Consider the following 17,756-nt stretch of genomic DNA (forward strand, 5'->3'; position numbering starts at 1 on the left):
TTGGATGTATCATGATTTTATTCTATTTCTGTGATTACTGGAAGGTGAGCATACCCCCCCCCCCCCCCCCCCCATATATCTAACAAATTTATGATGAAATTATTTCGTCAGTAAGTAAGAGAAAAATTAGTTCGAGGCATAGAAAATAGAATTGAATTTTATCACAAGAGAATAGCTGTTGATATAATTGTTCTTCTTTATCTCTTCCTCCTCCTACTCCTCTTCCTTCTCCTTCTCGACCTCCTCCTACCTCTTCTTCTCTTCCTCCTCCTACTCCTCTTCCTTCTCTCTCGTCTACCCTTCTCTCTCCTCCTCTAACCTCTCTTCCTTCTCGTCTCCCTCCTCCTATCTCTCTCTTCCTTCTCCGTCTCGTCCTCCTCCTACCTCTTCTTCTCTTCCTCCTCCTCTCCTCTTCCTTCTCCTCTCGTCCTCCTCCTACCTCTTCTTCTTTCCTCCTCCTACTCCTCTTCCTTCTCCTCTCGACCTCCTCCTACCTCTTCTTCTTTCCTCCTCCTACTCCTCTTCCTTCTCCTCTCGCTCCTCCTACCTCTTCTTCTCTTCCTCCTCCTAACCTCTTCCTTCTCCTCTCGTCCTCCTCCTACCTCTTCTTCTCTTCCTCCTCCTAATCCTCTTCCTTCTCCTTCTCGTCCTCCTCCTACCTCTTCTTCTCTTCCTCCTCCTACTCCTCTTCTCTCTCCTTCTCGTCCTCCTCCTACCTCTTCTTCTCTTCCTCCTCCTACTCCTCTTCCTTCTCCTTCTCGTCCTCCTCCTACCTCTTCTTCTCTTCCTCCTCCTACTCCTCTTCCTTCTCCTTCTCGTCCTCCTCCTACCTCTTCTTCTCTTCCTCCTCCTACTCCTCTTCCTTCTCCTTCTCGTCCTCCTCCTACCTCTTCTTCTCTTCCTCCTCCTACTCCTCTTCCTTCTCCTTCTCTCGTTCCTCCTCCTACCTCTTCTTCTCTTCTCGTCCTCTCCTACCCTTCTCCTCCTTCCTTCTCTCCTTCTCTTCCTCCTCCTACCTCTTCTTCTCTTCCTCCTCCTACTCCTCTTCCTTCTCCTCTCGTCCTCCTCCTACCTCTTCTTCTCTTCTCCTCCTACTCCCTCCTTCCCGTCTCGTCCTCTCCTACCGTCTCTTCCTACCTCTACCTCTTCTTCTCCTTCTCGTCCTCCTCCTACTCTTCTTCTCTTCCTCCTCCTACTCCTCTTCCTTCTCCTTCTCGTCCTCCTCCTACCTCTTCTTCTCTTCCTCCTCCTACTCCTCTTCCTTCTCCGTCTCGTCCTCCTCCTACCTCTTCTTCTCTTCCTCCTCCTACTCCTCTTCCTTCTCCGTCTCGTCCTCCTCCTACCTCTTCTTCTCTTCCTCCTCCTCCTCATTCTCCTGTCATCATCATCATCATCATCATCATCATCATCATCATCATCATCATCATCATCATCATCTTCTTCTTCTTCTTCTTCTTCTTCTTCTTCTTCTACTACTACTACTACTACCACTACTACTACTACTACTACTACTACTACTACTACTACTACTACTACTACTACTACTACTACTACTACTACATCAACAACAACAACTACTACTACTACTACTACTACTACTACTACTACTACTACTACTACTACTACTACTACTACTACTACTACTACTACTACTACTACTACTACTAGTAGTAGTAGTAGTAGTAGTAGTAGTAGTAGTAGTAGTAGTAGTGTTGTTGTTGTTGTAGTAGCAGTTGTAGTAGTAGTAGTAGTAGTAGTAGTAGTAGTAGTAGTAGTAGTAGTAGTAGTAGTAGTAGTAGTAGTAGTAGTAGTAGTAGTAGTACGAACCCTGCTTCAGGCACTTTGGTTTTTTTTCCTTTGGCAAGATTTATTTTAAACCACCAATTAAACTCTTTGGACAACATGGGTGATTCCTGTTGACATCAGACATCTTGTTTGATGGATTATCTAAATTCATTTATGGAATGCCTTGGAGAAGGTATCTAATAATTCGGTGACGGAAGGCGTAATTTTTTAAAAAATCTTTATTTTGTTTGGTGTTATTGTTTTCTTTTAAAAATAGAAATAAATGGAGAAGTAGAATACAAGGAGATGATGGCAAAGGGAAATGAGGAAATGCAAAAATTACTGGAAGATCAAGAACAGGAAGGGGAGAAGAAAAAAAAAACAACAAAAAACAAACAACCCCCCCAACCCCCCCACCCCCCCCCCCCCCAAAAAAAAAAAACAAAAAAAAAAAAACAAACAAAAAAAAAACAAAGCAAAACAAAACAAAGGAAAGGAGTACATGGAGGTGGAGGAGGAGATTGAAGAGAAGAATGATGATGACGATGAGAAGGAGGAGGAGGAGGAGGAGGAGGAGGAGGAGGAGGAGGAGGAGGAGGGGGGTGGTGGTAGGAAAAGGAGAATCAGACCAATGTAAAAAAAAAAAGTTAGATAGTGATCAATCCTATTTAAGCTAACTATTATATACTATGATTTCTGTTCTGCTTCAGATGTTCCCTCAAGGACCAAGGGCGTATTCCAGGGATGTGTTCTGCTTCCTCGTATTTTTATTCTTTCTTGTCGCCATAGCCTTCACCATCAAAGACAATCAGGATAAAGTTTTAAATAGGTCAGTGCAATGCAACTGGTTGTCTAACAAACGTTGCCTACTGGCAGACCTGCCTTCTTGCAAATCTAAAAATTCGTCTTTTGTTTTTGAGATTAAAAATTGTAGATCTAGTCGTAATTGGATTCAGTAGTCTGATGTCACGCGCCCGGCAACGGCGGCCATCTTGGTTCTAAACAAAGAAAATCTTTACTTTTTATTCTTCATGCTGGCGAGAACTTTTCATTCCCTTTTCATATGCCTTGTGATCAGAATGTGTAAAAGTCAAAACATGATCAAATTGATGGGGTTTTTTTCCTCTGGATACGCTTTTAAGCTCGTCGGAGAAATATTTCATACGGCGTCCGCCATTGTTCCGATAGTTTAGAGCCAGTGTTACTAAGTTACCATACGTCATAAGGAAGGAAGTGACGGTACGACTATTGAATCCTATTGTTAACTTACAAATATCAACAATTTACTCTCATAGGGATTAAAATAACACTCCAAAGTCGTAAGGAATATGGAGTCTGGCATCAGCTCTCATTTTAAAAAGTTTTAATGAAGTTGAGATGCTCACGGAGTTCTGAAAGTGGAAGCAAAATTTCATAATTTTACTTATTTTTCGTAAGGGTTGGCAGGTCTGACAGTCTCAAATCGATAGTATGTCGGGGTGCTTAAATTGAATTTTATTGTCAAAATTACAAAACTTGGTTATATTTATGTTTCATTGAGGAAATTGAATTTATAGATATTTAATATGACAACGATAAAAATATAATATTTCTGATCATATTCAATTTTAGATTCCCTTTCTAGCTTCTGGTTTAACCAATGTGTTAACCAATTAGCAGGCCTGATAATCGAATCCAATTATGGGCTTGGTTTGATATTGTTGTAATAGACAATATTTTGTGTTGGTTTGAGAGTATTTCCATTAGAACAATGAGACCATGACAATTTGGAAGAAGAAGAAGAAGAAGAAGAAGAAGAAGAAGAAGAAGAAGAAGAAGAAGAAGAAGAAGAAGAAGAAGAAGAAGAAGAAGAAGAAGAAGAAGAAGGAGGAGGAGGAGGAGGAGGAGACGTTGAGGTAGTTGGAGGATTTATTAATATTATTGTTATGATTGTATGTTTCTTTAAGACAATGTTTTGATATCTTGCCTTTCAAGAACAAACAAAAAATGAATATGGAATAATATGCTTGTAGTAGGTTTTCAATATATTATATTTATTTTTAAAGATGGCAATGGATACACAAGGTTGCCAATTCTCCGTATATTTACGGAATTTAGTATGTTATAAACCCTCAGTATATTTTACCAATCACCTGCTAAACTGAAAAAAAGTAAGTACATTATGTCTTCTTACTGGAGTTCAACACTCAGAAAGGTGCCTTAGCGTATGTGTTAGCGTAAAAATTAAATAACTTTTCGCCTCATTAATTGGCAACCCTGAATATAATATTGATATCTTTGGGGGGGGGGGGGGGGGGGGGGGCAGTTTGGCACAGCGTCAGGACTAACCCACGCGGGAGACTGACTCTGACGACCCGGCATTGCCGTCTTCCGGATAAAACCGTCCGGCACGGACAAAATACTAAGAATAAAGAGAAGAGCCGCTCGACGTCCTACCCATACCAAGCACCCAACTTCCTCTGTCTTTTTTTTCGAACTTGGTCGTATGAGTAGCTCTAACTGCTCTTCTCTTTAGTCTCTTTTGTCCGTGCCCGACGTAATTATCCGGAAAACGGCAGAGGACGGCAGTGCCGGGTCGTTGGAGTCGGTCTCCGTGTGGGTTAGCCCTCATGGTCTTTGCTTTGTAAACAGAAGGTACGTATCCAGTTCTTCCCCCGTCACGCAGGCCTTGGGCTTATCATTTATCCAAGCTCCTGTAAGGAAATCACTTGCTGTTCATCTTTCCCCTTACATAATCTGCTTTCCAACTTGCTCTTTGCTTTTGTCTTGGAATGATGAGATTACATTGTTTTGTCCTGACCGCAGTCCCTGGCTGGGAGGGAAACAGTCAAATGTATTATCATAGTTTTTGAGAGGTGATGTTTTCCCCCTTTTAAATCATCTCTCTGTTATTTTCTGTTTTCTGAAAGTATTATGGTGTGTAAGCATTTGAGTGTATTCATTTTAGTGGGATCTTGTGCTTATATTCCCTTTATTCATCCCATAGGGGAAATTGTCTCTAGGGTCTATTCCAAGGGAAGACTGGAAATAATCCAGCCTTTAGCCGCAGTGCATCGCCGCAAAATGAGCTTGGGCGAGGTAACTTGCTCAAGGCCACACAGCGCAAACGACGGGTAACCGAACTCGGTACCTTTCGAGTACGAAGCAAAGACTGGACCGCTGAGTATAGATGAGACTTTAAGGTGATCTCAAACAAAGTACACAGATTGATAATGTGCTCTTGGAATCTTCATCTTTACCCCTATGAACCCTCTCCTTACCAACTATAGGAAAATCGTCACATTCGTTTCGATACAACCAACATTTTTCTTGTTCAAATTTCTCTTGTACACCATCAAATTTAAAGAAAATGAACAGTGTGTTGTAGAGCATGTTTTGCTAAAGAAATTATGTGTCGCAAGAACGTTACGGCTGTGTGGTCTAGTGGTATGACACTCGCTTTCGGATCGGAAGGTCCTGGGTTCGAGCCTCGCTCGGCGCATAGTTGAGTCCTTGGAAAAGACTCTTTACTCACATTCTCTCACCGTACTCGGGTGTAAAATGAGTACCTGGCCGTTAACAGCGTTGTCTTTGTCCGAAAAATTGTAATATCGCCTAACAGGCAGCATGTCCCGTCCTACATGTTAAATGTTGCTGTTGACCAGGGACCCCTTGTAAAGCGCTTTGAGCACATTTAGTGGATATTGCGCTATATAAAAGCTCATTTAGAAGCTCATTTATTGTGTTTGGGTTATAAAAAATCTATTTTTGTGTAAGTTGGGTGTGAAGTTATGGGGAAAATCCTGAAAATGGCTGGTAAGGAGAGGGTTAAGTCTCCTTGTCTTACTTTCTCTCGCGTACTTTGAATTGAATCTTTTAATTTTCTAATATTTTCTTCCTTTTTACCGGTGCTGAAATTATGCCCTAAATCTGTCGTAAGCGCTGTGTGCGTCTTTATAAAGAAAACATCAGCTCTAGCTCACTTACAGAGCGAGCTGCACTGCGACTCGACTCACGACTGGTTTATAGATTATGATGACCCCCCCCCCTCCCACCCCCCAACCAACTTTCCAACAGTCTCAAACTTTAACCGTTTCTTTTGGTTCTGAATTCCAGAGACCAGACAGAGGAATGGAAAGGCTGGATGCAGGTGATGTTTGTGTGGTATCACTACTTTAAGGCTGCCGAGTGGTACAATTGGATTCGAGTCTATATCGCCTGTTATGTCTGGATGACAGGATTTGGTACGTCAGTAGTCCAGCTTATTTTCCATAATAATAATAATAATAATAATAATAATAATAATAATAATAATAATAATAATAATAATAATAATAATAATAATAATAATAATAATATTAATAATAATATAAATAATGATGATGATGATGGTGGTGACGACGACGATGATGATAATGATGATGATGCTGATGATGATAACGATCCATAATAATAATAATAATAATAATAATAATAATAATAATAATAATAATAATAATAATAATGATTAAAATAATAATAATTATTATGATTATAATACTAATACTACTACTACTACTACTACTACTACTACTACTACTACTACTACTACTACTACTACTACTACTACACTACTACTACTACTACTACTACTACTACTATACTACTAACTATACTATAAAATAATAATAATAATAATATAATAATAATAATAATAATAATATTAAAATAATAATAATTATTATGATTATAACTACTACTACTACTACTATACTACATACTACTACTAACTACTACTAACTACTACTACTACTAACTACTACTATACTACTACTAACTACTACTACTACTACTACTACTACTACTACTACTACTACTACTACTACTACTACTAATATAATACATATATATAATAATAATAATAATATAATAATAATATAATAATAATAATAATAATAATAATAATAAATAATAATAAATAATAATAATAATAATAATAATGATAATGATATAATAATAATAATAATAATAATAATAATAATAAATAATAATAATATATAATAATAATAATAATAATAATAATAATAAAATAAATAATAATAATAATAATAATAATAATAATAATAATAATAATAATAATAATAATAATAATAATTACTTCAGAGCCATTGAGCCGGAGTTCATTCCGGTTTATATAGCGTGTCAGGGATAATAATAATAATAATATAACAATGGTTTGCTGTCCTTTGAATAGGACGCTAAGCTAGTCTATAACAAAGTAATTTCCGCCCGAGCTAACAGACCCCTATACCTAATCACTGCCAAGTGGATAAATGGGTCGAAGAAAAACCTCGACTTTACCCGGGATCGACCTCGAGTGTGATGTGAGTGCTCTACCAACTGAGCTATCGAGACTCCCCCCCCCCCCACCCCCCAATTGTTTTTCAATAGCCAAATAAATGCAATAAAAAACAGGAATATTTATATAGCGCATCCCCACAGGTTTACCATGCTAAATATTCGCTTCAAAATTTTTATTTCTATTCCTCCAAGCAGGTAAAATCGTTCCCTCTGTCGACGTTGTGAGTTATTGCCATCTCATCATTTATCCATATTTTTTTCTTCTTTTAGGCAACTTCTCTTTCTTTTGGATACGGAAAGACTTCTCCATGTGGCGCATGCTCAAGATGCTTTTCCGACTCAACTTCCTGGTAATCTTCGTCGCCATGGTTACAAACAACGAATACATGCTGTACTACATCTGCGCCATGCACACCTACTGGTTTTTAACGGTCTACGTCTTTATGAGAGTTCTCAACTCCTGGAATACTGATCCATTGAAAATGGCGGTTAAATTCGCCGCTTACGCCGTGTGCAACGCAATTATCTTTGACGTACCCGGCGTGAGCCAAACGATATTTCGTCCCATTCATTTTATTTTAGGATACCACGATTACCACAATAAATATGACATAATGCACGAATGGGCATTCAGAGCAGGGCTGGACCACTGGGCTTGTTTCATCGGAATGCTGTGCGCTTACAACTACCCTCATTTCGAAACCTTCATGAACTATTTGGATTCCAAATCTATTTCAAACAAGGATCACATGAAAAAGGTCGCGATTCGGTCGGGTTTAGGTTTTGGTGCTTTGTTGATCGGAGTGTTGTGGAACGCCACTTTCATGGGAAAGGATAAATATTCCTACAACGCTATCCATCCTTATACGTCTGGAATTCCAATTTTGGTGTTCATTGTGCTGAGGAATATCCATCCCAGTATTCGGAGTAAACACATCGCAATGTTCTCCTGGTTAGGTGAGTATACACATTAAAATTTAAAAACACCCCCCCCCCCCCCAAAAAAAAAAAAAAAACACCAAAAAACAAACAAACAAACAAACAAACAAACAAATCAAAACAAACACAAAACAAAACAAAAAGAAAAAAACCACCAACAAAACAACAAAACAACAACAACAAAAAAACAAAACAACAAACAAACAAACAAAAAAATAAAAAAGGAAAACTACCCCCCCCCCCCAAAACCCAACCCCCAAACAAACCGAACTTGAACTTGAACTATAGCGCAATAGCCACTAAACATGCTCAAAGCGCTTTACAAAGGGTCCCTGACAAACAGCAACACGTAACACGTAGAACGAGGCATGACGCTTGTTATATGATATATTACAAATTTTCCGATAGAGGAAACGCTGTTGGCAGCCAGGTTTTTACTTTACACCTGAGTACGGTTAGAGAGACTGTGAGTAAAGAGACTATATTCCAAGGACTCAACTATCGCCGCTCGGGACTCGAACCCAGGACCTTCCGATCCGGAGGCGAGTGTCATACCACTAGACCATATTATAACCGCACTTTAAAAATAGGAAATTGAATGGAAGCTTCGACTCAATAAACTAAAATAGTTTATGTTGACGTTTCGAGTTTCCCCTATATCAGCAAAACACAATGAATGAAACACAAAAGACGAATGAATGAATTCAAGTGTCTAATCAATTACCTTTGGCTATTTATTTAACCCTCTCCTTACCACCTACAGCAAAATCGTCACATTTGTTACGACACAATTTACATTTTTTCTTATTCAGTTTTATTTTGTACATCACAGTGTTCTCTGTTTAATTAATAAGAACATAAAGTTGTTGTTCTTAGAGAGATTGTTTGAGTTTAAAAAATAATTTTTTCTTCTGAGTAAGCCTGCCATTTTGGGGAAAATTCTGAAAATGATCGGTAAGGAGAGAGTTTAGATAAAGGGTCGCTTATCGAAAAAAAACGAAAAAGCCTGGAACTTTCAGGAAGACTTCGCGAAGTCCCAGGGGTTTGAGGGCGTTTTGCTCAGATGAGAGTCATTTAAATCGATCGATATTTGAAAAAAAAAATCAATAAACAAAAAAAACAAAAACACCTTGAGCTTTAAAATAGAGCAGTTTTCGATAAACGTGCTCAAAGCGATTTCAAAAGGTCCAACAACAACAACACGTAACATGTAGAACACCCTTTAGGCGATATTACAGTTTTTTCCGACAGCTACAACGCTGCTGAGGTACTCATTTTACACCTTAGTATGATGAGAGAATGTGAATTGACAGCCTTTTCCAAGGACACAACTATGTGCCGAGCGATGCTCGCTCGAACTCGAACCCAGGACCTTCCGATCCGAAAACGCGTGTCTTACCACAATAATGATAATAATGATATAATAATAATAATAATAATAATAATAATAATAATAATAATAATAATAATAATAATAATAATAATAATAATAATAATAATAATAATAATAATAATAATAAATAGACAACATAGCCCCAGGACGGGAGTTTTCTGCACACGTTTTTTAATACGTGTTTTTTTCAGGGCACGGCAGTTAACTGGTTTAAAAAATAAAAAAAAGGATTCTTTTCTCTCCAAAATGTAAATATAAAATAAAATATAAAAATAAGATTCCATTTGTTCATCCCCAAGGGGAAATTTATCTTTAGGGTCTATTCCAAGGGCAGACTGGAATAACCCCGGCGTCAGCCGCAGAACATCGCCCAAAGTGAGCTAGGGCGAGGTGACTTGCTCAAGGCCACACAACGCTGCGGTGGGTGATTGAACTCGGTACCTTTCGGGTAGGAAGCAAAGACCTTACCACTGAGCCACGCTGCCCTTAATAAGCGTTTTGTTGAAGTACGACCGATTTCATCGACTTTGTCCAGTCCATTGGTTGAAGCAGCGAATTTACAAATTGTGGCAGAATGACATTATGAGAACAAAGACTCGAAAACAAAGATATAATATGAGATGCAATGTAATGTGATGTGATGGGAAATTTATATAGATATCGTCATTATCCATTTACCATGCTCAATAGCGCTTCACAATGGCAGTAACAAATAATAAGGAAATAAATTAATAAATATACACATACATACATACACACACACACACACACACAATATATATATATATAATATATATATATATATATATATATATACACACAAACACACACACACAAACACACACAGACACAAAAACATCCTCCCCCCCCCCACGCACGCACACACACATTTGCATATATTCACACATGTATATATATATATATATATATATATATATATATATATATATATATATATATATATACACTATAACATATAAATACAAATATATACACACATATAGACATATGTGATATACAAACATAGACAGATACAAATAACACACATACGCACACACACACACACACACACACACACATGTATATCAACGATTCATTTGATAGGTAGATCTAAATAACTCAGTTTTGAGTGATTTGTCTGACAGTTTCTTGTATAAGTAGTTAATGAGTTTCACACAGCTGGAGCAGAAAAGGCAAATTTAGTTTTAGGGATTTTTCTTTCAAATGATACCTAGTTAGAAGACCTGAATTAGCGACTTGAAATATGGGCAGAAGTAAGAAGTGATTTAAAATAATCTTGAGCAGTGTTGTGAAGACATTGAAAGGCAAGGTATGCTGGTATATATATATAATATATATATATATATATATATATATATATATATATATATATATATATATATATATATATATATATATTCAACTCTCCTCTCCACGAAATGACTTTGTCTCATCAAATCTCGTTGATGTGTCGGGCATATCTGTATCCGGCAATACTGTCTCTGATACATCTTCTTGGAAGGGAGTTCCAGATAAGGGGTGCCGAATATTCATATATACGCATGCTCACCAATAAAGTCTATTTTGTTGCCCCGGGTATTGCCGGATACAGATATGCCCGACACATCAACGAGATTTGATGAGACAATGTCATTTCGTGGAGAGGAGAATTGAATATTATATGATGTATCAGAGACAGTAATGATGCAGATTTCTTTAAAAAATATCTTAACCCGTTTCTTTTTTATATATGCAGTACTGTAGAATTATATTGCTTTGTTTCATATTGCATGTTTGAGTGGTTGTATGTTTGAGTGAAAGTAGCCACGTTGCTGTTAAGTGCTTTTAGCTTGTTGATATACGGGGTAAGGCGCTATATAAAACCCATATTATTATTATTATTATTATTATTATTATTATTATTATTATTATTATTATTATTATTATTATTATTATTATTATTATTATTATTATTATTATTTAAAATTTTCGAGTCAAAAATGGAACCACTTAAATATTCATTCGACTAGTTTTTATAAACCATACGACAACTGACGTAATTTTTAAAAGTGAATGCACTGTATGTTGATTGATTGAATAACCCGAGACTCATACTACGAGTATATGACACTAGTAAAAAAAAATCTATATCAACAGCTTGCCAACATAGCAAAAAGATATATATGCATATATAATATCAATTTCTTTCACAAGTTTCACTGCCTAATCACGATGTAAACACAGATTATAATTTATGTAAGCTCTTTAGAAGTGAAACATCTGTTATTCAAATGGGGGCAGCGTGGCTCAGCGGTCGGTCTTTACTTCGTACCCGAAAGGTACCGAGTTCGACATCCGCCTCTACGCTATGGGGGGGGGGGGGGCCTTGAGCAAGTCACCTCGCCCTAGCTCAATTTGCGGCGCGGCACTGCGGCTACCGCCTGGGTTATTCCAGTCTTCTCTTCGAACAGACCAAAAGTCAAATTTCCCCTATGGGATGAATAAAGGGAATTTTATTTTATTTATTTTTTAAAGTCAAAACACGAGACTGAGATTTAGATTAAAAAAGACTTGAGATTTTATTTAGCGCAATATTCACTAAACGTGCTCAAAGCGCTTTACAAAGGGTCCCTGGCCAACAGCAACACGTAACACGTAGAACGAGACGTGACGCCTGTTAGGTGACATTACAAATGTTTTTCGACATAAGACAACGGACGCTGTTGTCAATCAAAAAGGGTCCCTGACAATTTTTAAAGATTTTGTTTGGACCTTCCATCTTGGGCAGGAAGTCACTTGCTATGTCTTAAATTCCCCTATAATATGTGTTTTGAATTGTTTTCTGTCTTTGTCTTGGAATGAGATAACTCGGTTTACTGCAGACTTTTAAGCAAGTAATATTTTTTTTACAAATAATAATTGTCACGAAAAATATTTTTTTTATTTGTTTCGAAATAACAAAAAGTTTTTATTTTATTGACAATAAAAACAGACTGTAAAAAATAATTTTTTAGTTGTTTCGAAATAACAAAAAGTATTTATTTTATAGACAATAAAAACAGACTATTTTTTAATTTGTTTCGAAATAACAAAAGAGTCAACAGTTCCGAAGTTGGGCGTGTTGGGCGATATAAGAAATTTCCGATATAAATACGATACGATACAGCAACTATAGAGCAGTAAAGTTAGGTGCCCCAAACGTAAACAAAGGTCGAGAAGCACGTGGCAAACCACATGTTCCTGTCTTGACAGCTCACGTTCCAATGTAAATAATAGAAAAAAATAACCTTTAAAATTTGGCTGTTAGGTGGCAAAGAAACACATATTCATAAATACTCGATCATGCATCAAATAATGTCTAGATATGGATATTTTATGGAACAAAAGGTAAAATTTTCTAAAATTTATCAAAAGTTACAGTCTATCTATTTTAGACCAGAGCAAATTATTGCGCTGGTGTGAACAAAACGAGAATTATTCGGAGCCTGATTTTCATAATAATTTAGCCTTATATTATTATTTCTGCAACTGTTAGATTTTATGTAAACATATTTTCAATACTGAAAGTGTATTGCCTACAACTCAAACTACAAAATTGGGAGACCTATATTGTGCGTAAATTATTCCGGTCCCTAACGGAAATCACTAGCAAACTTGTTATTGTTTACGTTTGGGGCACCTAACTTTACTGCTCTATACTGATAATTTAACAAGAAATAATGATGATCACTTCCCTCGTTTAGTTTGATCTTATCTATGGAAACGGCGACTGCTATCATTCGCAGTTCGATTACTGCATTTGTAAACGCAACATCTCTGAAGCATGATGGTTTTGTAAATATAAGTCAATAACTCTGTGAGAAATATCTGTTGAAAAAGTCGATTCATTTTGAATCGAGGGGAGGGAAAATAGCTTTAGATAACTAATCATAAATCAAGAAGAGTGTATTGATAGCCCGATCTTCCTATTCATCAAACGGAAAGAGCTACTTCCGGTATGACACGAATAGCACTGCGCATGCGTCTCTCTCTTATCAACTGAGGAAATCTATCGTTTGGTTAATGAGATATACATACTTTTATAAAATGAAAGTATAAGCAATAAACTTATTTTGATGAAAAGTTCACAGTGACGTGTTGCAAAGAATGAAAAATAATAAGGAATGCACCCAAGATTACGATTACCCGTCGTGGAAATCACTGACTTCACGGTTCGGTAACTTAGAGTAAAAGGTGGTTGAGAAACGATTTAACTGATGCATTCGTGAACTTTCCATCAATATAAGTTAATCGGTTATATTTTATATTTTTTATTTTATAAAAGTATATATATATATATATATATATATATATATATATATATATATATATATATATATATATATATATATATAATAACATTAATTTAAAAATAAATTTCTGAAATATAAGTAGTGATATCTCAATAACCAAATGATAGATTTTCTCAGTTGATAAGAAAGACGCATGCGCAATGCTATGTTGACGTTCTCTCTGTCAGGGCATGTGAAATACCTCTTCGTTGACCATCTAGTCATATCCACGGGGCGACCTACCCATCTACCCTTCCCCATACTGGTATGACATGTGTCGCATGTCGATACAACCCATCTGACAAGGTTATTTAACGGGGATTGCCCGCACCCAGTGTGTCCATCGCATTTTAATGACTATTTTATTTCACCCGACATCTGTCGCCAGTTTTCTTTATTAGTGTTATAATTTTATTTGTATCAGATTGCTTTAACACTGTATCAACAATGTTATATTAAATGCTTTTGTGATATACTCTTTTTAAAAAAAATATTAAAAGATTATGCCCTTCCGCCACGACATTATAAGATATTGTCGCCTAGGCATTCCAGGGGGGAGTAGAGATAATTCATCAAACAAGATGTCTGATGGCAACAGGAACCCCCCCCCCCCCCCCCCCTTGGTTGTCTAAGTGAGCCAATTGGGGGTTAATGATCTTTCTCAAGGAAAAAAAAACGAAAGTGCCTGAAGCGGGGCTCGAACCCGGGACACTCCGGGCCACAGTGCAATACCGTAACCACTCGACCACTTCGCCCCCCCCCCCCCCCCCCCCCCCCCCCGCCGCCCCATACTCATGATAATAATAATAATAATAATAATAATAATAATAATAATGATGATGATGATGATGATGATGATGATGATGATGATGATGATGATGATGATGATAATACATGGCATTTATATCGCACAATTTCATCACTGTGTGATGCTCAATGCACGTTACAAATAAATATACAAAAGTTACAAATATAAAATGTATAGCACAATGATATCAATAGCAGCAGTGTAGCATGTAATATCGTATCAATATCATGAAAATGTAACAAAGGGACGGCCGCCATAAAATTTATGACAATAAGGAAATAACAGTAGGAAATTGAACGGAAGCTTCAATTCAATAAACGAAGGCATTATAACGTGATCTTTTCGGGTTACCCCTTTATCAGTAATATATATATATATATATATATATATATATATATATATATATATATATATATATATATATATATATATATATATAATATATATATTATATATATATAAATATATTATGTATATATATATATATATATATATATATATATATATATATATATATATATATATATATATATATATATATATATATATGGGGGCGAAATGGGCGAGAGGTTAAGGCAATTCACTGTGACCCGGAATGTCCCGGGTTCGAGCACCGCTTCAGGCACTTTCGTTTTTTTCCTTGAGCAAGATTATTAACCCCTAATTTGCTCACTTGGACAACGTGGGTGATTCCCGTTGACATCCGACATCTTGTTTGATGAATTATCTATATTCCTTCGTGAAATGCCTAGGCGACGACATCTTATGATGTCGTGGGGTAAAGGGCATAATTTATATATATATTATATATATATATATATATATATATATATATATATATATATATATATATATATATATATATATATATATACTTATTATAAAACAACTAGACAACTAGACATAACTTTGTTGTTTTGGGACCCTTCATCATGCGATGGTCTGTAAAATCTTTCATTAGTCATGCACTGTGCCGGTTCTTTTCTTTCCCTGAGACTCTGAGACTGAGAGATATGATTGTATTCGAAACGTGCCGCTTACGACTGTACGCGAAATATCAACAACGATAATACCGTATTGAGACGAGTGGTCACAAATTATCAGATGCCGGCATTGTTTACGGCAATGTGTGGTATGACACCCTCTTTCGGATCGGAGCCTCGCTCGGCGCCCAGTTGAGTCCTTGGAAAAGGCTCTTTACTCACATTCTCTGCTCATCGTTCTCGGGTGTAAAATGTAAAATGAGTACTTGGCCGTTAACAGCGTCGGAAAAGGTGTAATATCGCCTAAAAGGCGTCATGTCTCGTTCTTCATGTTAGGTGTTGGTGCTGTTCAGGGACCGTTTGTAAGGCACTTTGAGCACGTTTAGTGGATATTGCCCAAGACCAAGGAGGGCTTTAGAGTATAGCTGTCCTTGCCCGATATATATATATATATATATATATATATATATATATATTATATATATATATATATATATATATATAATATAAATATTATGCCCTTCCGCCACGACATCATAAAATATCGTCGCCGAGGCATTCCATGAAGGAATATAGATAACTCATCAAACAAGATGTCTGATGTTAACAGGAATCACCCATGTTGTCCAAGTGAGCAAATTGGGGGTTAATAATCTTGCTCAATGAAAAAAACGAAAGTGCCTGATGCGGGGATCGAACCCGGGACCTTCCGGGTCGCAGTGCAATGCCTTAACCACTCGGGCATATCTAAATGCTCAATTTAATTCTAACTTTCCATAAAAATACAAAATTCTACAAATTTTTTTTTTGTTATCGTCCCCAGGTAAAATCACGTTGGAAACCTACCTGTCCCAGCTCCACGTCTACCTCCTGTCAAATGCCAGAACACTTCTGGTCTACCTGCCAAACTACCCACTGCTCAATTTTGCCTTGGCAACCATCGTCTACTTGACGCTGTCTCATCTTCTTTTCAACATCACCACCGACGCCAGCAACTTTTTGATACCACGAGACCGGAAACGGTTATTTGTGCACATCGTTTGCATAGCAGCTATTTTTGGACTTGCCAGCGCGGTGTCGTATGGGATTGTGTTTTGATATACGTTACATTATTTGCAGGTCTGATAACTGAACACAATTTGATTCAGCAGTCTGATGTCACGCCGCCCGGCAACGGCGGCCATCTTGGTTCTAAACAAAGAAAATCAATTCTTTTTATTTTTCATGCTGACTAGAACTTTTCATATGCCTTGTGATCAGAATGTGTAAAAGTCAAAACATGATCAAATTTATGGGGTTTTTTTTTTCCCTTTGGATACGCTTTTATGCTCGCCGGAGAAATATTTCATACGGGCGTCCGCCATTGTTCCGATAGTTTAGAGCCTGTGTTACTAAGTTACCATGCGTCATTAGGAAGGAAGTGACGTTACGACTGTTGAAGGGTATTATGGGCTTTAAAAAAAAAAAGAAATTACTGTTGTTAAGGACAATATTTAGCGTTTGTTTAAGAATATTTATATTGCAACAATGAGCCCCTAACTGTTAAGCTTGTCAGATCTGCAAATACGCTCACGTAGGTGTTAATAAATTCAATAAAATGGGGAAAATCTCTCGTCATTCATAATTTAAATTTTATAATTATGCTTATAATCTAATATATTATGTTGTTATGTGAAATATACTTTATATTGGAATGTGCCATTGAAAAGCATTATTATTGTTTATATATATATATATATATATATATATATATATATATATATATATATATATATATATATATATATATCGTTGCTAGTGCCTAAGTCCCTAAGTTAAGTCAGTTGCATGTTGGCTCTCTCTCTCTATCTCTTTCTCTCTCTCTCTCTCTCTCTCTCTCTCTCTCTCTCTCCCTCCCCCCCCCCCCCCCCCCACACACACTAAAGATATGAAAAAGTGTGCCTGAAACAGTGCCAGACAAAGCAAAGCAAGAAAGAAGCGTACAAGATAAAAAAAAAAACAGCATTCCCAAACAATCAATCTTCTTCGGCTGGAGATCGAGCCTCGATCCCCAATCTAGGAAGACTTGATTTTTGGTATGTTTTTTTATTTTATTTCTTGCTTTGTCTGGCACCGTTCCATACACACGCACGTCTTCAGGGGTTTCTCCTGTATTTTTCTTTCTTGCTTTGTCTGGCACTGTTTTATACACACTTTTT

General features: G+C 36.7%; 1 protein-coding gene across 1 annotated transcript in view; it reads left to right on the forward strand.

The window, feature by feature from the left end:
• The window catches only part of LOC144956904 (uncharacterized), a 26,929-nt gene extending 9,773 nt beyond the window's left edge, over nucleotides 1-17,156 (forward strand). The window contains exons 2-6 of the mRNA XM_078887716.1: nucleotides 1-44; nucleotides 2,496-2,614; nucleotides 5,881-6,008; nucleotides 7,375-8,061; nucleotides 16,382-17,156. The exon at nucleotides 1-44 is cut by the window's left edge and continues 1,379 nt beyond it. Coding sequence (XP_078743842.1) covers nucleotides 1-44; nucleotides 2,496-2,614; nucleotides 5,881-6,008; nucleotides 7,375-8,061; nucleotides 16,382-16,656 — 1,253 coding nt within the window. The 3' untranslated portion in view covers nucleotides 16,657-17,156. The remainder of the gene's footprint in view (nucleotides 45-2,495; nucleotides 2,615-5,880; nucleotides 6,009-7,374; nucleotides 8,062-16,381) is intronic.
• The last annotated feature ends 600 nt before the right edge of the window (nucleotides 17,157-17,756 follow it).

The sequence above is a fragment of the Berghia stephanieae genome, chromosome 11 (genome assembly GCF_034508935.2).
Source record: "Berghia stephanieae isolate SIO BIC M18660-M18661 chromosome 11, UCSD_Bste_1.3, whole genome shotgun sequence".
NCBI classification, from domain to species: domain Eukaryota; kingdom Metazoa; phylum Mollusca; class Gastropoda; order Nudibranchia; family Aeolidiidae; genus Berghia; species Berghia stephanieae.